Source organism: Abramis brama (assembly GCF_963993115.1).
Source record: "Abramis brama genome assembly, chromosome: 8".
Taxonomy (NCBI): Eukaryota; Metazoa; Chordata; class Actinopteri; order Cypriniformes; family Leuciscidae; genus Abramis; species Abramis brama.
In genome coordinates, this window is record NC_139970.1 from 38184979 (window position 1) to 38209533 (window position 24555).

Genomic DNA, 24555 nt, shown 5'->3' on the forward strand with positions numbered 1-24555 from the left:
TGTCAAAACGCTGAAACTTAAAACTTTCAGTGGTTAGTAGTTAAAGCTGCTGTCCGTAGTTTTTCCTCTTTGTCGCCATCTCTGTTCAAAATCTGCAATTGCATTCATTCGCGGAATTATCAACTTTACGTGGGTTGTGCCTCGGCACGGCACAGCGCGTATGAATCCAATGTTTTGAGGAGAATGTGCGGCTGTCGGTCACCGCGCCGATACTGTAAATCACAGATTCTACTTTTTGGAAGTAGGCCTATGATCAACATAAGAATTTTCACCGGAAAATGTCTCTTTTTTTCTGTAGCCACTCCGAAGTCTTTTGCATTTTACAACGGGTGAATCTCAAAGTGATGTTTAATTATATCAAGTGCTGTGAGAAAAGGCTTTAAATCTCCACCTCCAACATCCTCACACGCAATATAGCCTACTAGCCGAGACACCTTCTTTATGTGTACAGATGTGACGTAATGACACAAAGACATGCGCGAATTTCTTGCGGAAATCCACCAGTACCACTGGAATTAAAAACATTATTACAAGCTTACCGTTTTGAATCGAGCTAAGGCAAGTAGATAGTTTTGAACACTGGCTGGTTATGTACTTGCTCAAAAAATTTGTTTGGATTAATTTTAACCCCAAAAAGTTACGGACTGCAGCTTTAATTTTGAGTAGTTTACTTTTCTTTTCTTTTTTCTTTTTTTACCATTGAACATTCTGGTATTGTGTTTTATTTCATGTTAACTTTCTTGTTGTTGCATTTTTCTAATGAGTTGTAATATGAAAAGCATAAGAAAACGGATGCTCCGTTGATGATTTAGCAATACATGGGGAGGATTGTGAAACCAATCACATCCTGCCACGTTATTTTTGATCACCTCATGTGGGAAGAGCCTGAGGCGGCATTGATGAATCTTTCTCTGACAGAAGCAATATTTTTGTAGGTATGACGGTTTTTTATGCAGACGTGACTCTGAAGTCCCACACGGCTGTTGTACAGCCCACCGGCCCTCTGACACGAGTGTCTGAAATGTGGGCATCACATGCTAACCAGGGTTTGAAATTAACACCGACCAAATGTGGGTGAAAATCCCATATTAACACAAGCCAATTTGGCGAGTTATGATTCATAAATTATGTTCTATCACTTTGCATGGCATCGCTATAAGAGCCCTTCCCCTAAAAGGAGCCTCAGACATTTGTAAAACAATGCATAGAGGGTTGCACACTGAGAGAACATTCATATAGTCTTTAACTTTAACTTCCAAGTTTTTTTTGTTGTATGAATATCTGAACAAAAAAACATTTTATTCTAGATTCATGCATTATTATAAAAAAAACAAAAAAAACACTTGATGTGGATAAGTTTCATAAAAAAGCAGCATTTTGAGCAAAAAGCTGATAAAACGCGTTTTTGTCAAAGACTACATCCAGATCGAATTCAGAATTCAGTTTTGATTTATATACTGTCTGATGATCGTGTTATTTATATGATTACATATGCTATGGCTTGTTTCTGCTTCTTATTCGCCTGTGTTGTTTTGATCAGATTCAGTACTCATTCAGAATTTGGAAGACGTGTAATAGCGCCCCCTACCGTATAATAGTGAAAACACGGAAAGCTGGGCATTTCTGTCAATGGTGGGGAAGCATTTTCTCATAAATTATGAAAATTTTCATCAATGGTGGAGAAAGAATTAAAATTTGATTCGAACACATTGTTTTCTATGACCATACGCACACTGACAGCGCCCAACTATGACTCAAAATCATTCCGCACCACAGCGTCACTCACATAGGCCTAGTTTTCAATTAAAAAAACCCACAAGAATTTAGGACAAATATATGTACGTAGTGACTTCACCCTAGGATATTGTGCATATTTCAGTAACAGGTTTGTGGCTTGAATAGCCTAAATATACTTAAAGTGCGATCTATATTATTTATCTAGGCTATATTCTCTTTCCATTTGCTCTTTTTACAAATGCCTTAATTCAAACTCTGAGAACACTTAGTTCATTCTTGAAGTGAACTTCAGTCAGTATTATGATTAGTTTCACTGTTTTGGACCGCCGCCTTGACTGGTGTGTGATAAACAACTGTCTGTACTGTACTGTACTGTCTGCTGTTCGACCGGTTAACTCTCCGCCAGAGCCCTAATAGTCAAATAAGAGGCCACTTTTTTCCAACCGGTTCTCATAAATGTCCAAGACCAAGACCTTAGGGCAAAAAGGTCAACTCTTGGCAACTATATGAGAGGTCACAGAGAATTTTGTTTTTATTTCCATTTTATTTGAATGGTATCCACAAACATTGATTGCCTGTCGTAAAGCTGAAAGCAATACAATGATTCAGAATCAGATTTAATAATAAATATATTTAAATCCAAGCTGTGACTGATAATCTGGTTTATTTCTGATAGTTTTGTTTTGGCTAGTAGTTTGGAAATTTAGTAGCCAAATATGCCAGTGAGTGAAAAAGTTTTTTTGCAACACACACACATAATGATAATAATGAAATTATGTGAAAATAATCAGCCTTAATCAGTTATAAGGTTGTGTCAGAAGAGATTTCTACATTACAACAGGGCAATTTTTAAATGCGTTTGAACAGATGAGAGCTTGTTAACAGCACCATATTCATATTTTTTAAACATTAAATCTGTAGTAAATGTTGAACAAGTATTTCCGACAAATGTACTGTATGAATAACAAAATGTCTCAGTCTCTCATTGTTGACTTCAGTATAGCACATTTATAAAGTTTATAAAGCCATAAAAATTAATCTCACAAAACGAAGAAATGTCTAGATACACTTCCCGCAAAAAAAATGAAAAGGAAAAAAATGTAAATAAATTTTGTTGCATAAAAAAATAATGGCTTTTTTTGCATGATGACAGTTTCACGACAATTAAAAGTCCCCTCTGCAATTCATATGAATGCAAAAAAAAATATATTAAACTTATAATTATACTTTATAAATGTATTGTACAGTTTTTATGGTGGTATTTGTTGTACTGAATTTATGATGGTTTTAATTTTAAAGCAAAAAAACAAACAAAAAAAATTGTATCCAAAAAGGAAGATTTTACACACACACACACACGCATGCACGCACACACACACACACACAGTACGGATACGAATTCTTTGCAGCTTTGGGGACAAATGTGCTTAATTATAATGGAAATAATGTCAATGCAAAAAATGGAAATGCTTCACCCTTAAAAAACAATTCTCAAGTTAAATTTTCAACAGATATTCTACAGGTGTTTCTGTCATTCCTGACTACGTGAGATGCAGTCTTCTTTTTTGATGCTTTTCTGTTTAATAAACTTACTTTTTACAATTTAACCGACCCTGAGCTCAAATGTGCTTTCAACCTCTGTGTGTGAAGGTGACGACAGCAAGTGTTACATCAGCCCACACCTCAGACCTGAAATAAGATACAAATGACAAAAATCTTGTTTTCGGCCATTTATGTCATATATAATGCAAAAAAAGAACCTGTATTTTCACATAAACATTATAAAACATGATACAGTGATTTGGTAGCATATGTTTAGCATGTTCTGAGATTCTGAGAATGGCTGTGTTCAGAAAAGCATACTACTCTTACAGTTTCTGTAGTATCTAATAAAGTATGTACACAGAGCACAGTATTCTGAAATGATCTACCTCATCTGCCAAATGAGCAGCATACACTGAATAATGTATCCCACAATGCAATGTGCTTAATTTGACCTGTTCATTTCCAGTGTCATGAGAAGGATGCAATATTAGCTTCCAAATATTAACATGTTTTTACACAAAACTAGATTGTAAATGCAAAATAGAGCATATTACTGTTTTAAATGTTTATTGTTACAAAATGCATCTTGTTTCACTATTTTAAACAGTACATGCTGCACAGTATTCAGTGAATAGTAAATTAGTATTCCATTCCGAACACAGCCAAATGTATGTAACATTTATTTAGACACTGTACTAAAATACTGTATGGATTTAAAGGGACACAGTTCTGTTCATTTAGAGAGCGCGATTGAAGGGACATCAACGTTGTTTGTTAAAATGAAATATCGCCCCCTTGAGGACATGTACCTCTACTGTTAGGTAAAAATTGGCTCATGATTTCATAGGCGGCATGTTCTACTAAAATTTTACAGCTGCACATACTATACGTGTCATGCTACAATAATAAAAAAAGCTCTTTATTGGTTGTTCTGGATATTGGAGGGAATAATATTCATAAGTCTACAGAGACACATCATGCCAGAATGAAGTACGTAAAATATTCCAGTCATTCTGACCTAATGTGCCGCAAAGAGCTGGTAAGCATGACCGTATCGAGAATAAAATACAGAAACTAATTGTGGTGCAAAGGGTAGCTGCGTAATCTTTAATAAATAACGACACAGTCTACAAACAAAGAAGAAAACAAATTACAAAAGAAAAGAAAAAAACCTAATTGAACAAACAGGAAAAAGCCCGGGAAGCAAATAGGTTGCGTTTCAGGGACTTGCTAAATCCTCCTCAAGGGATGATAGAGGTCTGTCTCCAGCAATAACACAGTCGCCATGACAACACTGCACACTACCGTCTCTAGGAGTCGCTCCGTGGACATTCTGTGCGTCCGTCTGCACAATTATCCCTCCGAGCCCGAGAGTATAATAGCATTACAATACAATGAGGACAATGCTGTGTACATCATCCTGTTTCTGATTAAAAACATTCAGGCTCCGTACCGTTCGTGAGACGTCAGGCCGTTTTACCGTTCCAAGGCAGAGTTTCTGAGCTGTGTTCCTCTGATGAACCGTCGCCCGGTCCCTCCAAAGGGGACTGGGAACTCTGGTCCAGAGAGTCCTGGGAAGAGTGAGTGGAGTCCGTGTTGTTAATTTCGTTCAGGGACTTTGACTCCGAGTCGAGACTCCCTCTGGCTGGACTGCTGCGGGACAGTGTGACTTGTGTGTTCCTCATGGACTCCTCTTCCAGATCTGACATTCTCTCATGTTGCTTATTGGCCAACTCTGGGAAGAGACAGGAAGTGGGATCAGATCTGGGATACCATATTATCCCCGTGCGCTGAGATGAAGAGCTGCGTTATCATTTAAAGAAATTCAATTGAGTTTAACTTCCATTATTTATGTTATGTTATTTCTAACATGAAGTCAAACGTGACACTCAACAAATCTAGCCAGTTTAGATATTTCATGAGTTCTAGCTCAAGCTAATCAAGGGCTTCATTAATTGCACCAGGTGTGCTTGAGCTAGAACACATGAAATATCTGAACTGACTAGATTTGTTGAGTTCAGACAACAGCTGTTTTGCAGATTTGTGCTGTTGTGAGGGATTCTATTCAGGGGGTTGAATAATTCTGAAACTGCAGAAGTCATTAAAAGTTGCATTTTCAGTCGAATTTGGGGAAACCACTTGAAACATTTATTGTGTTGAGCTATTTCAATGACTTTTGTTTGATTTGCCTGGTAAACCCTACATTATGGGGACAAAATGTCCCCACAAAGATGACATTTATTGTGACATTTATTACCAAAATTATATTTTTGGTCCCCATGAGGAAAACAGTTATGAATCATACTAAGTGATGTTTTTTGAAAATGTAAAAATGCAGAAAGATTTCTGTGATGGGTTGTGTTTAGGGGTAGGGTTAGTGTAAGGGGATAGAATATACAGTTTGTACAGTATAAAATCATCATGTCTATGGAAAGTCCCCATAAAATATATAAACGTGTGTGTGTGTGACATTTAAAAAATAAAATCTTCTTTTGTGTTCAGCAGAGGAAAGAAATTCATACAGGTTTGGAACGAAAGTTGAGGGTGAGTAAATGATGACAGAATTTTTGGGTGAACTATCCCTTTAAGACACTTCTCCTTTAATATAACCTTTCTGGCATGAAAACGTTTTTCAAAATTGAGTCAAGAACCGTAGAATTCTATATAGAACCCCATTGAGCCTTTTATTCTAAGAGTTGACTGTATAGAAACACGAACAGATGCGTGCACACCTTGAACAGACAGCTCTTTCCAGCGCTCCTTGTTGTTCTGGATGATCTCAGAGAGCAGGTGTCGGACATGTTTCAGGTCGATGCCGCACAGAGAGTAGTCTGTAGTGGCTCCCTGCTCCTCGTTGGAACCCCGACCGCTGTGTCTCTGTACCGCCTCCACCACCGCGGCTGAGCCCCGACCCGTCAAACTGCACCACACGAGCAGATTACAGACAGATTATCATCCCTGAATCAAACACCTTTACCTGATGAACATGTGACCATCACCTCACCTTGACCTGCGGACACCCCCAGATTTTACAGCTTCCTCTATGAGAGGACTAATAATCTTCTCTGTGGTGTCGACCAGAACAGAAAACGTGGGTTCGACGATAAAATCGATGAACCCTTTGAAGGAAAAACAATGTTGTTTGTTTAGAAGCCTTTGTCATTCATTTAATTAGCTAGAAACTGATTAGAAATAATGGGTTTGGATTCAATCAAGACACCTGTAGTTATTGTGTCATTAAATGAAACCACATTTATTTTATGAGCTCCATTAAATATTACAAGAGAGCATGTTATTGTCTCAGCAGCCTCTTGATGGCAGTAAAGAGCTGAACATGACTGGACTGAAGGCACGTCTGTATGGATATGTTCATAACAGCATAGTTACAGTATAGATCATAACAGCATTTCTACAGTAATAAATATGCACATTTTTACTTAGAATACATGGATGTTCATGAGTGGCATCCAGTTACCATCTTGCAAAAAAAAAAGATACTTGACACTTATTTATCTATTTATTTTTATTGCTATCCTGAAAAGTCTAAAATTAATATATTTAAAAAACTAAAACAAATTATGTATATATGAAGAGTTCAGATGCAAAAGCCTCTAAGTGCCATCTGAAATTTTCTTCTAGAATGATAATTTTTATCAAGCTCGTATATTTAAGTTCAGTAATTTCACTTAAATGACAATTAATAGGTAATTTTCATTGCCATTTAAGTGAAATTACTGAACTTAAATATACAAGCTTGATAAAAAATATCATTCTAGAAGAAAATTTGAGATGGCACTTAGAGGCTTTTGCATCTGAACTCTTCATACATATATATATATATATATATATATATATATATATATATATATATATATGCACAATAGAGAGATGAAAAACAATATATTATTCAATTTACAAAGTATTAATAATACTGTTCAAATTGATTTAGTTGTGGATTTAAAGAATGTAAAGGTTAAAGATTAGAAAAAGTAGCATTCTGAAAAGAAAAACAAATAGATTCTATAAAATTCTGATATTGCTTCTAGTTCATCAACCTTGAAAATAGGTCAAGTTGATTGCATTGCATTGTGGGATAGTGTTCCATGCAGTGTGCTTCTTTTGGCAAATGTAGCAGATTGTCTGTGTATTCCATACATAAAATTTGCCAAGTAAGCAAGCATACATACTACAGTATATACTACAGAGATAATAGAAGTAGTATGTGAGTGCTGTTCCAAACATGGCCTTGGCTATCAGAGATCACATGTGCATGTGTGTGTTAGTTTTACCTATCTGAGACTGGGCAATCATGGTGGCTTTCCGGTCACATAGTGGAGAGAACGGCAGCCCTAGTTCTGCTTCCTTGTCACCCTGCAGAGACAATAAAAGAATCAGAAAGAATTACTCATACTGGTTCAAAGCCTTGTGAACAGTCTAATAAAACATTGCTCTTCCCTCTTTGTTCTTGAAAAGAGAAGCAGACAGAGACATCATGTTCCCCTGATTTCTGAGCCAACACGATTTTCACTCAAAAATTGCTAGAAAGTTTTCACAAACAAAGTATGTTTTTTGACTGGTAGGTGTATGTTTAAGTCAAAAATATGATTTATGATTTTGATTACCTACTACATTGCATCTGCATAAGCTCTTCAATGGATTCAAACTTTCTGCTACAGTTCACCCAGATAATGTTTGTGTCTGTAGTAAGTGTGTCTCTCTGGGAGTTCTGCTTGTGTTATTGGAGATAAATATTATGATGTGTGTACCTGTCTGAAGAACTCCTCCATAAGGGCTTGTGTCCAGCGGTAGTGCAGCTTCCAGCCCTTAGCAGGGTGACTGATATCAGCCGCATGCAGCATCAGGGACAGCACTTTAGCCTTGTCTATTCTGATAGACACACATTCATCACAGCTTCATCAGTCAGATACAAAGATAGAAAGTTTGTAAACAAATTATGAATCCATAAATTACACACACATACACATTCACAAACAAAGGACACGGGAGGATTGTGTCTTAACACAACACACTGGAGAGCAGCTTTATAGTAGAAAATGTTGTAATTCTGATTGAAAGAGACACTGACACTGTTTTTTTCATGTTTAATACTGTAAAGCTGCTTGATTTTAAGAAATCTATTGTATAAAGTGGTATATAAATAAACGTGACGACTTTACCGGAGTGCCGAATTGCTGAGCTTATGCAAACATCTCTAGGCAGCAGCATTTAGCTGCTAATACCCAAGTCAGTTTGGGAAAAAAATGATATGCCAAAGGAATAAATAAAAAATAAGTACTAATAACAAATGTATTACATAACAAATACAATATATATGCAAATCTAATAAAATCTTAGATATTGTGATGAATGCAGCTTTGTTGAGAATAAGAGGCTTTTTTGAACTGCACTTTTACTTTACGGCCTATTTGCTATATTATGTAAATTTGTCTTTGGCACTTTGGCAAAAAGTCCACAATTAAAAGACAGACAGAAATAGACTAGGCAGACATAAAATTAATTTAAAAATAAACTTTAAATGTGAAAAAGACGTCAAGAGTCTTAAAATAACTCCAGTTGAAGTACTGTTAAAAATAATTTCTGCCAACCAAACAAAGGATTTGTTGCATTAGAAGCACGCATTTGAAATGCAAAATGAAGAGGACGGACGTCCTCATAGATCTGAAATGCTTTTTGTCACATGAATCGGGAAAATAGATCCTGGAATTCTAGTTGGGGTTTTTTCAATAATTTGATGAGCCTGTTTAATGATCTGTTTGGAGCTTGACGGACACAAGAACAAAAAATAAAATAATGTATAACAAAAGAATGAATAAGCTATAGAAAAGTCCCTAGCAGTCGACACATTTATTTCATCACATAATACTGTACGTCATACCACCCAGTTCTAATGGGTAATACGCAAGAAGTGTGACACATTATCATAAGGAAGACACCGTCACACTCATTCATTCATTAACCCCCTCATGTTCATGAACGCTCAGAGAGAACAGGACTCACCCCTCCGGCTGCTGCAGGGTGTTCCTCATGGTCTTGATCTGCTGGAAATGGCAGGACATATCCGTGCTCATGACCATCTCGATCACCAGCGTCCGCAGCTCCCTGTGGGAAGCACAACACAACGGCTCATCAGAACTCAAAGCACATGCACTTGACCCAGAACAGATCCTCCATCTGCAGAACGGGACGTCCGAGGACATTGTTTCCCAGCGTTGAGTGTCAAACCCCAGCGTACCTCCAGTCATCTTTTGTGAGGTTGACCAGGATGTTCATCTCATCCTCTTGCATGAGTCTGTAGGCTGCGCTCACATGGTGGTTTTCCAGAACCGAGCGATCGTTGTACAGGATGGCCACTTCTGATCTGTGCAGAAGCAAAGGAAGAGGAGTCAAAAATGTCCTATATGTTCCAATTACTTTGACACCTTTATGCCATTGCAGTAACTTTTTAAAAGGTTAGTACACCAAAAAAAAAAATCCCTTCATTATTTATTCACCTTCATGTCATTCCAAGTCTGTATGACTTTCTTTCTTTCGTGGAACACAAAAGATGTTCTACAGTATTTGAAAGCTTATTGTCACCAGGGGCTGTCAAGCTTCAAAAGACAAAAAAAACTCCATAAAAATAGCTTGAAAGTAGATATGACTCATGCAGTACCTTTCAAGTCTTTTGAAGTTTTGTGTGGTGAAAAGAACGACATTTAAATGTTCTTTTCCACTGAAAATATTGCTGAGTTTTTCAAAACACAAGAACACAAGAACCAATTGCATTGATGTCAAAATTGGCATGACAGATCTAAAAGGGCCACCTTTACATATTAGATTTTTTTTTGTGCGTATTCATAACTTTGTTAATGAGACTAATGGTGCAATGGCACATTTTGCACATTTCTCACCATAAGCTTGTAATTTGTGTGTTGGTTTGGGTCACTATATAATTTCATTGTATGGAGCTCAGACATTTTCAGATTTCCTCCTTTTGTGTCACATGCAAAAAAGAAATTGGATTTATAAAGATTAAAAAAACACTTTTTTATCACGTTCATGAAACTCAGTGAATGATAAGTTTCTCCGGGAAACGCAAAGCATTTGCGAGAGAACGTAAAAGCATTGACTTCATATTTTCCCTCCCATCTCATATTTTTTTTCACCACAATGTCCCCTTAGGGGCTCCGTACCTCAAGAACCCTATACAGCCAAAAAAGTTTCTCAATAAGAACAGGGATTATTTTTCTGAACATAAAGTCCCAAAGAACTCTACTATCTCTTACTGTGAGTTTAAATATATTGCAGAGAAAATCCTTTTTATTCAGTGAGTGACAGACAGTACTCAGGAGATTTGCTTTTCATTCACTTGAGGAGTAAATCTGAAGTGAACTACAAGATAAGGTGGAACATCAGCTGTAATCAGAGACATTAAGAGTAATGGCTCCATTGTCTCCCATAATTCAATGATGATGGAGCGCTCCTTCAAAATCACTGTTATACTGCAGCTCCGTCCTTGCCATTGGTTTTTGTCTGTTGCAAAAGCAAGTGCATGATGTACTTCTTCGAAGAATGATGTCTGCTATGGGCTGTCATGCAAAATGAGGCCTGCTGTAAAAAGATCTTCTCAAGGATCCTTTGGCATGTATTAATGTGAAAAAGATATGCGTCCTGACGTGAACCAACACAGAGCAACAACAACATGAACGTAGATTCTGACGTAGATTTTGCCACTGAAGATTAATTGAAAACATGATAAATTCCACTCTCAGCCCCACGATAGCACACCACAAGGAAGATAAACGGTGTTAGAAATATGACCAGTGGATTCTCTCTCTCTATTATAAATAAACACACACTCTCACACACACCTACGCAGGCAGCATTCTAATGCATAACAGATGCATTCAATTCGTTCCAAATGGTAGGTAGAATCATTATGTTTCTGAGATTCTGAGACAGTATCACATCCATCCTTCACTGAGAAGGCAATTCCATAATGCATTGTGATAAGCTTGCATTAGTACAAATATCCATCACCCAATTGGTGAGTAAAGCAAAATAAATGCTATTTATAAATATTAATGATAGATACTAATATTATAAATATTTAATAAATGTCAAATTAGAGTATTTTTATAAATATAAAAATATATATAAATAAATTTATATATTAAATATTAATTATATAAGTATTGACTAATAATGGGAAAATATTTAAATTGTAAATACAAAACAGATTAAAAAATAACTAAATAAAAAATAACTTTTTAAAATATAAAATCAACAATAATTCTGTTTGTACTGAGAAATAAAAAGTTTAGGTACTAAAAAAAGCTTGCTTATATCTACATTTTAATTAAATCTGCTCTAGATCAGGGTTATTGTTGTAAACTAAAACTATTAAAAACATTTATATTAAGTGTCAATTGAAATGAAGCTAAAATACAATAAAATATGCATATTTATTAGAAAAACTTAAACTAAAAGAAAATTGGAAAAGTTTGCACTAAAGGTTGAAGCACTAAAATTATTGACTGGAATTAAAACTGAAATAAAAATAAATTAAACCTAAAAAGACAAAAGCACATAATGAAATGACTGAAAATTAACTTGTTCTGATTCAAAATATTAATAAAATTATAATAAAACTAAAATAAAAACTAAAATAGCGCTGCTCTAGATCATAAGGCTTGATGTGATGGTGTGTTTGGAAGCTGGTCTAAAGCTAGTTTTCATAACAGTTTCCTTCATTCAAAAACATAGAGCATCATTACGGCAGCTTATTTAAATTTTGGACAATTTATTGAGATTATTGGCTGCTTTTTATTGGCGGTCATCACACACCTGGTCTGGATGTGGAAATTATTGGTCGTTCCAGTGTGTTCAAAGTCGTGGATAGCAGCAGCAAACACCATGGCCAATATTTCCAGTTCAGTGAGCCAGTGCTGTGGGAGAGCAGACCAGTCAACCATTACCCAAATAATCATCATTACCATCATTCAACATCATTAAAACGCATTTCAACAGCTGCGCATATTAACCTGCAAGTTAAGACCTCAAGCGTTCAGCTCGTATTGACTACAAACAGATGTCATATTTGTTTGGTCAGTGCGAGACATGCATACAGAATTCACTGAGCGCTCTCACCATAATGCCAGTGTGGAGCATCAGATAGTGTGCCGTCTGCGTGACATCAGCAGCGTGGATCAGATTGTGGTAGGGGTTTCTGTGCTTGCTGTAGCCCATTTCCAGAGCTTCCACGAATGACACCAAGGAGGACACTGGTATCTACAGAGAAGAACAATCCCAGTTACAAAACCAGAATGCTTGTGATTGTGCATTTCAACCACACTGCCGTTCAAAAGTTTGCTGTCAGTAAGAATGTTTTTGAAAGAAATTAAGGATGCACTTTATTTTACAGTATGTGCACTTTCAATGTACTTACAGTGTGCTTACTTAAGAAAGTACTGGTTAATATAAGGTAACAACAGGGGTTAAGGTTAAGTTTAGGGGCAGTTAGTGTCATTACTACAAGAAGTACATAGAACTGTATGTAAATAAGAAACAGGACTGTAAAATAAATTGCTACCAAAATGAATATTATTTAGTGAGAACATATTAAATCGATCAAATGTGTTTTTAACATTACAAAAGAACATTTTAAATGTTGCTTTGCAACTGTTTTAGTTGAAGTACTACTCTAAAACTGAAAAATAAAATAAATTAAAGATAAAGATTAATATTTAATATTTTTTGACTAAAAATTAAAACTGAAAATATAAAAACCTAATTCAATATATAAATGAAGTTTGGAATAAAGATTTTTTTAAATGTTTTTGAAAAGTCTTTTATGTGCACCAAGACCACATTTATTTGATTAAAAATATAATAAAAAATATTGTGAAATATTATAACAATTAAAAATAACTGTTTTCTATTTGAATATATTGTACAATGTAATTTAAACTGATTAAAAAATTCCTCCAGGAAACAAGGCGTTCTTTTGAACTTTCTATTCATCAAAGAAAAAAAAAAAGAATTTCGTAGAAATATCAATTTCCACAAAAAAATGTAAGCAACAATGTTTTCAACATTGATAATAATAATTATTATAATATCATATAATTATTATTAATAATTGAGCACCAATAATAATTGAGCACTAAATAATCATATTAGAATGATTTCTGAATGTGACACTGAAGACTGGAGTAATGATGCTGAAAATTCAGCTTTGGATCACAGGAATGAATTACATTTTACAAAATATTAAAAACAAAAAAAGTGTTATTTTAAAATGTAATAATATTTCACAATATTACAGTTTTTACTCTATTTTAGATCAAATAAATTCAGCCTTGGTGAGCAGAAGATACTTCTTTCAAAACCATAAAAACCCATTGTGTTAAAGAAGAGAAAAGTAGTTCTTTAGTTCTGGATTCCCAACCCGAATAGAGACACAGAATGGGCCTTCAAGCTGCAGTCTGAGGCTTTAAATGTCCTGCCACAGCAGATTAATGGAGCATGTTACAGGCAACCGAAAGGCTTCCTGTAAGGGAACAGTTTTCAGCCGCGAAATATGCATGTGTAATCACACGGACAACAGGGACTCCATACCTAACCACCTAAACCCAAACACAGGCAATGCGTGTCTGCTGCATTTAAATTGTAATCATGGGCTCTGTGTGTGTGTGTGTGTGTGTGTGTGTGTGTGTGTTAGTTGAGAGTCTATCATCACCACACTTGTGAAAAGGGTAAGAAGTGATGAGAGCTGACACAATGGTGAAAAACAAAGAAAGAGAGTGGATGGAAAATGTCAGATGCCTCATAGTATATCACATATAAATCTCCTGTTACAGGGTAATAACATGTATGCTTTGAAAACAACACCAACTTTGGTTAGAAAAAAAAAAGTGTAATTCAAAAAGGATGAAATCATAAGAAATAGTTCACATAACAACTTGCGTTCATGTTGTTTCAAAACTATATGACTTTCTTCCATTTAACACAAAGAGAACATGATGTGCTTGTTACTTTTTTTTCTATGCAATTACAAAGAATGGAGACTGGAGCTTTCAAGTTTTAGAAATGAAGCAAAGGCACCATAAATGTATCATAAAAGATGCGTTTTGGTCGATCGGATCACAAGTGGATGACACTAAATACAGGTGTAAACAGGGTCTTAAACGGTTTGAGCTTGTCCACTTTCGACCACTTATAGAAGTTGAAAACACATTCGACCGGATTGCTTTAGTAGTGTAGATGCTCATGTGATTGAATGCGTTAGAACAACCATAAAAGACCACCTACTCTCTGCCTACTGACCTAATGCGTAAACATTATGGGAAGCGTGCTAGCCAGACGGGATGGGATATAAACTTTCTCTGCTGAAGACCCAAATTTGGTTTGAAGACGAAAAACATACCAAGCACAATATTCTCTCACCATTCCTGATTTCTAACACTCAAGAGCGTTCGGCTGGTCTTGCAGCTGTCAGAGCAGAAACGAAAGCTGATGCTCTCCGTATGTTTATCCGTCATCTCTAGTCGCGTTAATATGAAAATTGTGCACGCTTATTTTGTCCATTAGATCGAAAGATCTGAAAAAAACATGCATTTAACCGCCCATAGACCCTCCCCTCGAAGAAATCAGGACAGAAGTGGACAAAAGAGACGGATTAAAACACCAAGTGTAAACGGGAATGTCTTCCTCGTCTACTTGTGATCCAATCAACCAAAACGTATCTTAATACCAGGTGTAAACTGGGCCATAGAGAACTTCGGTTACAGAGTCCTCAATTCTGAACTGATTCTATGATTGGACAGATTCAGTGATTCAGTCACAGTGGTTAACAGATCACTGGAGGCGGGGAAGATTACCAGTGAATGGCAACTTGAATTTCAGTCTTTTCTCAAACAGAGATATAGAGGGTATGCACATGATGTCACAGTAGGCAGGAGTCACTGCGGTTACACCCACTGAGTGGCAAAGTTGGTGTTCAGCTTGAATGGCACGAAAAATACACAAAACACATTTAAAATGGGAAAGTACTTTGCGATTGACTGTACAAATAGATTCAACAAGTAATCTGAGATATCTTTTTACAGACTTCTGAAAGCTACAGAAAAGAGAATAGAAGAATAGAATAGAATCGGGCATTTATATAGCGCTTTCATATGTACTACTGTACACCCAAAGCGCTTTACAATCATATCAGGGCCAAGAGAAGCAAATGGATCCCTGCAATTCGCAGAAACGTCCAGACAGCGAAACATGGATTTGCAGTTAACATTTTGTGTCATATATGTTGAATATTGGGGTCAAATTATACCCTTATGCATACCGTAACTGTAAAGTTTATGTCAGCGTTTATTAAAAAAACATCCATTCTGAGCCTTGTGTTCTACAAAGGAGGATGGTTGGATAATGTTAGACAAACCCAGTTTTCCTTACAAAGCAAGTTTAGATAGATAAACAGATGGGAGCACAAAGCAGTTCTTAAAGAGATTCAGTCTAAACTGTGGAACTCTGTATTGTCTGCATGACGGTAACAGCTGACAGTTATTTGGATAACTTTAAACGGTTTTGCAAAATATATAGGAACAACTAAAATATCAATTGATGTCACTTTTATCCCATCTTGAAGTACAACCAAGCACCAATTCAAATTTATTAGAGCTTCACAATACACTTCGCTTCCAAGCAGCTTTACATGAAGTAATAATGTTACATCTATAATGCCTTGGTGCTTTAACAAGTTTTAGGGCTGGGTGATATGACGATATAACAATGATATAAGTGATCATCCGGAATGAGCTTTACCTATATTGTATTTATTTTATTTTCTAGCATGGCTTTGGGTTCACAGGCTTTCCTTTATGTATTTCCCCGGCATCTAAATCAGGGACATATAAATGTCAGGAAACCTGATTCCTGGCCACATGTCAATGTCCATGGACCACTGGGTCTTTGGTAAGTTGTAAAGAGCACTGTTGAGTCCAACTGCCTTCAATTTAAGCAGATAATCGTTTGTTTTACTCCCGTTTTTGCAGTTTTCCCTATTAAATCCAGTCATGATGCAAGATGTTTTGCCACTCAGTCCTGCTGAGGCGGCGTATCCCGGCGGAAAAGTGACGTCAATGCATACCCTCTATAGTAGGAATTCAGAAGTCTTTGAATATAGTGCACAAGTCATATGGGTTACATTTATGATATTTGATACGGTTCTTTTGCATTCATTTTGAAGCTTGAAAGCCTCTGTCCTCATGGAGCATGAAAAAGGGAACAAGTTCAAGTGTATGGGTTAAATGAAATGAATAAATGAAATTAAAATTTAATGACAGATTAAATTTTATTCAGTGTCAGTATGAGAGTTTCCCTATGGGCGTATGAGTCAGAATCCTAAGTAAGCAATGTGTTTAATATCTCAGTTTTGGTGTGTGTCAGGTTTCTCTCGTACCCTGAAGCGGCTGATCAGGTCATATCTGGTGAGCAGTTCATACACCAGGAACTTCAGAGCGTGTTCGCTACTCGCCTCTTGGAGCGTGAAGACGTCAAATGACCATTTATCAACATCCTGAAAAGTAGGAAGACTCCTATGAATTGGTGGCAGATATAAAACTTTAAGGAAATAAACTAAATCCATGTTATAATCTAATGCAAAGATAATGTGTACCTTTAGAACTGAAATTACAGATGGTGGATAGGTCAACCCTGCCATGTTGGATGTTCTTCTGTACATTCTGCAAACATGCACACACAAACCATGATGTCTTTTTTTACTATTACCAGCTGAAGTTTATTTTTAACAAGGTACATTTCAGTAAAAAAATGTACACACATGTATATGAATTCACAAGTAAAAATTGCTTTTGGGTAGCTGACACTGAACACTTTTGGGGAGTTCTGCAGTGCTACTATACATTGTATACATTGAAGCCTAAAAAGGAAAAATAGCCAGATTGCATCTAAGGGTCGAAAAGGGGTAAAAAAAAAAAAAAAAAACCTTCATGAATGATGCAATTTTTTTTAAGAAAAAAAACTTTAGTTAACTTTACACTATGACTTTAGTTGAGTGGACCTCAGATAAACGATTTGACCCCTTTGCACTTATACCATAAGTGACAAACAATGTAAGATCATTAAATTGTTCCTCACAATTAGAATGGTTTTACTAAAGTCTGAAGTAAAATGGGGCTTTATGGAAGTGTTTAAGAGATGAAAAGTTTTTGACAGCAGCAGTAAAGTCAAATGTGACACATCTACATTTAGAATCTTCACAGAACTGTATTCCCTGTAGTATCAAGTACATTCAAGTGGGAACATTTTATAATCAGAAAAAAAAGAAAGAAAAGCAGGTCATAACACTAAGACTTTCCATTTTAAATGCGGGTGGAAAAGCACTTAATATTGAAAACGTCACGTTACTCAACACAGTCCAGATTCAAAAATAGTACATAATGATCAAATTCATATCTAGTGTTCTTATTAACTTAGCTCTCAATGAATTAATCCCAATTCTGGAAAATTAACAGGTTCATATATGCAGAACATTTGTATGTCTCTGTCGAGTGTCTTAATTTATTGGACTCAAAAATGTTAAAGACTGAAATCATATTAATTAGTTTTACTTCATCACAATGTCACAATTATACATATACCCAAAAGGGACATGGTGGTAGGGGAAAAATGAGATTGGAGGGGGAAAAAAATATTTAAAAACTTTCCCTCGCAAAACATTTGCGTTCCCCTGAGAAAAAAAACATCTGCAAAAGAATGCAAAAGCAATGACACATCATTTTTCCTTCAATCAAATTTTTTTTCCCATCACCATGTCCCTTTAGGGGTTCCGTACAATTAAGTGACCATTGGATGAATTTTAAATAATTTCACAATTTTACTTTATACCATCATCTAGCACTAATCATCATCTTATATCATCAAGGCCCTTGTCTTTTTGTCTTTTATATATTCCAATTTTTAACAAAAATTCATCCATTTTATAACAAAAATCCATCCATTTCATGAAAAATATTTTTTAGTGACATCATTTTAGTGGAGAAATTAAATCAATCTATCTTGTTTGAAAAAATAAAATAAATAAATAAATAAAATAAAATAAAATAAAATAAATAAATATATATATATATATATATATATAAAAGTTTAAGTTTAAGTTGAATTATATATATATATATATATATACCTATATAATTCAACTTAGATTAAAACACCCTGATGCATTCTTCCTTTAGCTTCATTTGTTGGAATGGAATATTATATTAAGTTTCATATAAATGTTATGGCCACTGTGTACAAAGTCAAATTATAATTAATAAAGTGTCTGAGTTTGTCCAGGACATATTTCTGGCTTATCTTTTTTTTTTTTTTTTACCACAAAATAACAGATGTTTTCCTCATTTGAATGTCTTTATTCATTAAGAGAGCCCCTAATATCTGTTTGATATCACACACGCGGTGATCAGCGCTTCAAGCCCAACAGGTGTCTATGACATTCTGAAGGAGTTTCCATGGAAATGAGGGAGGCAGCTCACGCGCAGACATGAGGGTACATGCGACAGAGAAGAGGACTGCAATTCAAATGGAATGGATCGAGATGTTCATCATCATACTGGAAAAGATTATGCAGAACAAGCCCTTCAGTGTGTGTCTTATGTGTCGGTAATCTTGTAGACATTTTCCCAGTTAGAAGGGAAAAACGCAAGGTCTGTGAAATGAGACTGTCTGTTTGATTTAAACTCACTTAGAGGCTTAAAGGCTCTGTCTCAAAACCTGGTGTGCCGCATTGCTGACTACAGCCTACATAAGCAGCTGCCTTCAAAGACAAAATCGTAGTCTATTACATTCTTCTGCAGTTTTAACAGCTGTATGTGTTGTCCTTATCCTATGAGAAGATGCCTCGTTTAATTATTCACTTTCCTTCAAATTTCCTTAATTATTTCCTTCAAACTGTGAGAGATGTATTAATGGATCAAAAATGAGTGTTTGTTTTTGCTTTGTAGGAGATTCTGTGTTGCAGAAATTCTCTTCCATAGACCCTTCGACGCAAATGCAGTTCATGCACATTAAGTGTCTTTACGGCCCCAATTTCACTGATCAAATGGCTTATGAAAATGCTGGAAAAGAACCCTTAAAAGTCATTAAACATACAATAGCGTGTACACATATATTATCGATGCAGAGTACAAATGTGAACAGCCGTGCATTTATTTGTGCAGTAAATTATAGCTGTCACAGGATATGTATGTGTTTGTGTAATTTACGGTGAGCTTACAAAAACATGTATAATATATTTTCCGTTTTTGTTGTGAGTAATGGTAAATTGCAGCATGCATTTGTGGGAAGCCTTGATGCTTTCAACTCGATGAAATAAAACTGAATCAGAAGCCTTTTGTAGCATTTTTTAAAACTGTGGCGAGAACTAACCGGTGCTGAAACAGGGTGTTCATGACCCTTCAATGTTAGAATGTTTCTCAGAAATTAACATGATATTCCAATAACGTATATTAGAAATAAACTTTAAAACATTACACAAACATTGAAACTTTGAAACTAAGTATACTGACATTTTTCTAAATTCATCTGCCATCTTGGAAAAATTTGTTCACAAAGCCTGGTGCAATGCATTCTGGGATTGTCTTTTCCGTGAACAATACATTTAAAGCTGGCTTCTAATTTTGTCAAAGTGAGCTATCTTAAGAGACAGCATAATTATGTTGCCTACGTGGGCAGCTCACTGGGTGAAAATGTCTTGGCAGAATGTTAAAGGGTTAGTCCACACTAAAATGACAATTCTGTCATAATTTACTCACCCTCATGCCATTTTAAACCTGTATTTATTTATTTCTACTGCTGAACACAAAATATTATATTTTAAGAATGGTTGTCCTGAATGAAGACAGCAGAATGTTCATTCCACAGAATGTTCTTCTGAATTTTAAAGAATGGCTGTCCACAAAAAGTTATATTTTAAAGAATGGAATCAAAACAAATTTTAGTTCCCCTTGAATTTCATTGTATTTTTTGTCCACACAATGGAAGTCTGTCAATGGGAACCGAAACTGTTTGGTTACCAACATTCTTCAACTGACATTTGAAGGACATCAGGGTGAATAAATGATGTCAGAATTTTAAAAAAGTGATTTTGGTGATCACTTTAATAAATATTATAAATAAGTATTTTGTGTAAAATGTTACCGACAATGATTAATTGAGCATAAATCACAATGGATTTATTATTAAATGAATTATTATAAGCAAGTATTTCATTATCAAAAGCTATAAATACCGTTCCACAAAGATCCCAGCCTGAACGGCGTGAACGATGCTGCGGAACCGGGGCTTCTCCTCGGGCCGTCTGCGCACCACTCCCATCTTCCTGGTGAAGGTGGAGGCCAGCCAGTCTCGCACCTCCATGGGCACAGAGTCTGCCTGGATATCACTGAGCTCATCCTCGGTGTCCAGAAGCCGCCTAGAGAAGAGCAAACATGTTCAGAGAGGATATCACTCCAAAGAGCCAACAGCAGCTGCTGTGAAGAGCCGGCAGCCAGATCAATATTGTGGGCTAGTTTGTGCAGTAGAAGAGTCTTGCAATCTAGTTATTTGGCTGCAGTGTGTTTTTATAAATAGAATTGAATAGAAATATTTCTTGATTCCTAACCCCATTAAATAAGATAATTTTGTTTTCAAATATTAATACTGAGTAAATATATAAAAGTAAATAATATTATATATAAATATCAGCATCGGCCACTGACAAACTTATAGGCTGGTTGACCTTTATCTGCATGTGTCTGACCTATACTGACCAACAGGGAATCTGTGCTCTAGACACAGTGTCAGAGAACATCAGTGGAAGTCAGAACTACAGAGTGGGAAAACCCATAGGAGGCTGCAGCCTACATTCAAATGTGCGTCGGTGGGTGTTACAATCGCTGGAATGTGCAATAACTGATGTGTAAAGATTAAAAAATACTATGTTTAGGGGAAATATTTCTGGCTCTGTCTGTGGGTTGTAATAGGTTGTTATAGTTTCACAAAACCTGTCAAGAATATGTCCCAGTCATATTTCACATCAGTCAAAAGAAAAAAGAAAGAAAAAAAAAGCCCTTTTTTAGTGCCAAAAAGAGTTATTTGCATTGTAACACTGTGTGTTTACATGCATGATCTTACCGATTATAATTCAACCTTTATTTTGTGTGTGTGTACTGGCAGCTCTTTACTTTTGACTGTCAACAATTTGATTTATTAAATTTTCAATTATGATACAACAAAAATATGATCATCCTGCATAAGGCAGAATCGACATGTTAAATCCATATAGGATTCCGTCTGTCCCATATTTTAGCATTTTACAATTCTCAAACAACTGAGAATGCATCAGTAATTGCATTTAAATAAAATTACAGATTCGAATTTAAAATAAATGAAAGATGGGCGCTAAAAGCAGATTCATATCGTTTAAACATTTAGAGTATACGTATAATTTTCGTTGTTGTCTTATCACACAATTACTGGTTTTACTGAGCATAAGAGAGCATGTGTTTAAAATAATACGATTTAAAATAAATGTTTTCCATTTGAAAATATTTTAAAAAATTTAATTTATTCATGTGATGCAAAGCTCCTTCAGAAATCATTCTAATATGCTGATTTGCTGATCAAGAAACATTTATTATTATTATCAATGTTGAAAACAGTTGTGGTGCTCAATATTTGTATTATTCTTATCCTCCTTACTTTTGACATAAAACCTGGAATAAAATATAATACACAGTATATTGTGAACTGTACATGTTTAACTCAAATGGAGCTCCACACCTGTTTGATGTTCTGCACTGAAAGTGATATTTATGTGCAGACAGAAAGCAAGAAAACATCTCCACAGGCACACGCTCATTTTCTCATAGTGCCATGACTGATCCTGCACTTGCTCTATTAGAGAAAAAGCCAGCATTCAACGCTGAAGTAGCATAAGCAACTGGCACAAGATGAAATAAATAAGCTTTTCCTGAGAAATGAATGCGGCAGAAAGAATAGCGACTGTTATTGCTCAGTCTTACGCAGACAGCCCGACCGGCGCAGGAAATGCGACATGTTATCATAACAAATATTCTCCGACTTTCAGTAACAAGCTAAAATTGCTCAAAGCTGCTACCATGGCAATACATCCTGTGCCTGTCATTAGGAAAACGTAATTAGCCATAGCCGAGTCTGTCTAAACACAAGTCCATCAAACGAGAGGCTGGCAGGGCTCTAGTGGGACAACGCTAGCGCTCTGTACACGTCAATGTGAAGCACAACAGAGCGACAGAGCTTTAGGTCTCGGTTAATTAGGATCAAGGGCCCATGGGACGCACAGCTCCGCTGACTTCCGCGGGGAGCGAGATGAGGAACATGAACACTCTTAGAATGTGAAAAACACTCCTTCTAACTGCTGGAAATAGAGATGAGAATGCTTGAACAACAAAAGGGTGGACTCGATCCTCAGAGGGAGAGCGCTAGTACCATTTATACATGTTGCCCCTTTTCCATGAGAGAATTCAATCATGATCATCCTGCACAAGTCAGAATTGACCCAATAAATCCATATACTGTAGGATGCCGTTAGTCCCATTTTTAGTATTTCTCTCTAAATCAGCCAAGAATGTGTCAGGTTTTGATTGCATTTGAATAAAATGTTAAAAGCAGATTCCATTAACAGTTCAAATGTTTCAGGTCGTTAAGATGCTTTTAAAAGAAGTCTCTTCTGCTCACCAAGGTTGCATTTATTTGATCAAAATACAGTAAAAACAGTAATATTGTGAAATATTATTACAAAAGCTGTTTTATGTTTTATTATTATAATTTTCAGCATCATTACTCAAGTCTTCAGTGTCTCATGATCCTTCATAAATCATTCTAATATGCTGATTTGGTGCTGAATAAAATCATTAAAAATCATTATTTTAAACCTCAAACTTTTGAAAAGTACTGTACCTTTTTGAGACATTTAATATTGTCTGAATCATGCAAAATCCATCAAGTTTTTATCTGTTGGCTTTTTGTACTTTTGTCTGAACTTAACCCTCTGGGCTTCTTCGTAAATGGGTCACACTTAGCTTCCTCCCGGTAAAAAACGGACGGAGCCTTAAAATTTAACTTTATTTTTTCCCAGGATAACCAATCAAATATATTTTTGTTCTATAATATTTTCTGATTATTATTTAGAATTTTTAGAGTTTTTTATGATACTTTGCATTAATTATATAATTTTTATGAGCTATTTTTTCCATTAGAATTAATATATATATTTTTATTTTTATTTTTTTCAATAAATGCAACATTTCACATCAAAATAGAGTGCAGGCCTAAAAAAAAAAAAAAATTCAAGTGAGAAGAGCGCCATCTAGTGGCTTCAAAATATATGAATATGTGTCATGTCCTATAACCGCCTATAGGCTGCCTATAGCTTTTTTATTATTTATTTATTTTTATTCCCATTCGGAAAGAAAAAAAAATCATTACTAAGCAACCACTGAATGGAACAACACAAATTATTTTACACAAATTGCATTTATTAACTCCTAACGAGTGCTGAGTAATCCCTCTAAAACCAAGTGTACCGCCAGCAGGCGCCACCTAGCTGCGAAAATATTCATTACCATATTTTTCAAAAATCTTGCCTTGATTAACACAAAGTTGATGCCATTTGAAAGCTTAGAGTCTGAACTTTACAGTGAATGTATCCACTTTGAAAAACTCTTAAGTATTGCTGAGTTATTTGCTGATAAATAGAATTTCTTTTTTTTCATAATCTATAAAATAATGTACTGCAATGTGTCAAAAACATCATACAGCTCATGAAACATTCACAGATCATTGAAAATGGCACTTCATTTTTTACAGCATATTATTACAATTAAAATGAGCCCAAAATTAACATAATCTATTGCTTTTATGACAAGATATTCTTCATGGAGAAAAAATTGTCCATGAGGGGGTGTCAAAGACTGTACAAAAAGGCTATCTCTTTTCCAAATGCTGTAACTTTTGATTCCTTTATCCAAAAATTATTTTTTTTTAATCCAGATGCAGCTAACATGTAGGGGGACTTCACTAAAAAAGAATTTTCCTCCTATCTTATTTCCTTCCTGAGTTATTCCATGACAAATAAGAAAGATATGCAAAATCATAATAAAAATTATATATATATTTTGTCTTTTATCCGCAGTTTCTCTGCAGGACAATGTCCAAATGTAATGTCATTTA

The 24555-nt window shown here is 35.5% G+C and overlaps 1 protein-coding gene across 4 annotated transcripts in view; it reads right to left on the reverse strand.

Moving 5' to 3' along the window:
- pde1a (phosphodiesterase 1A, calmodulin-dependent) overlaps window positions 1–24555 on the reverse strand; it is an 83079-nt gene that overhangs the window by 12495 nt on the left and 46029 nt on the right. For 2 of the 4 annotated variants that reach the window (XM_084123192.1, XM_084123195.1), the window contains 12 exons: window positions 20594–20776; window positions 16961–17027; window positions 16745–16861; window positions 12433–12573; window positions 12130–12230; window positions 9536–9661; window positions 9301–9402; window positions 8049–8169; window positions 7572–7653; window positions 6287–6401; window positions 6015–6202; window positions 3462–5017 (listed from right to left, as the gene is read on the reverse strand). In XM_084123192.1, coding sequence (XP_083979318.1) covers window positions 4749–5017; window positions 6015–6202; window positions 6287–6401; window positions 7572–7653; window positions 8049–8169; window positions 9301–9402; window positions 9536–9661; window positions 12130–12230; window positions 12433–12573; window positions 16745–16861; window positions 16961–17027; window positions 20594–20776 — 1612 coding nt within the window. In that variant the 3' untranslated portion in view covers window positions 3462–4748. Of the gene's footprint in view, window positions 1–3296; window positions 3427–3461; window positions 5018–6014; window positions 6203–6286; window positions 6402–7571; window positions 7654–8048; window positions 8170–9300; window positions 9403–9535; window positions 9662–12129; window positions 12231–12432; window positions 12574–16744; window positions 16862–16960; window positions 17028–20593; window positions 20777–24555 lie in introns of those variants that run through there. The other 2 variants (XM_084123193.1, XM_084123194.1) reach the window with 2 other exon arrangements.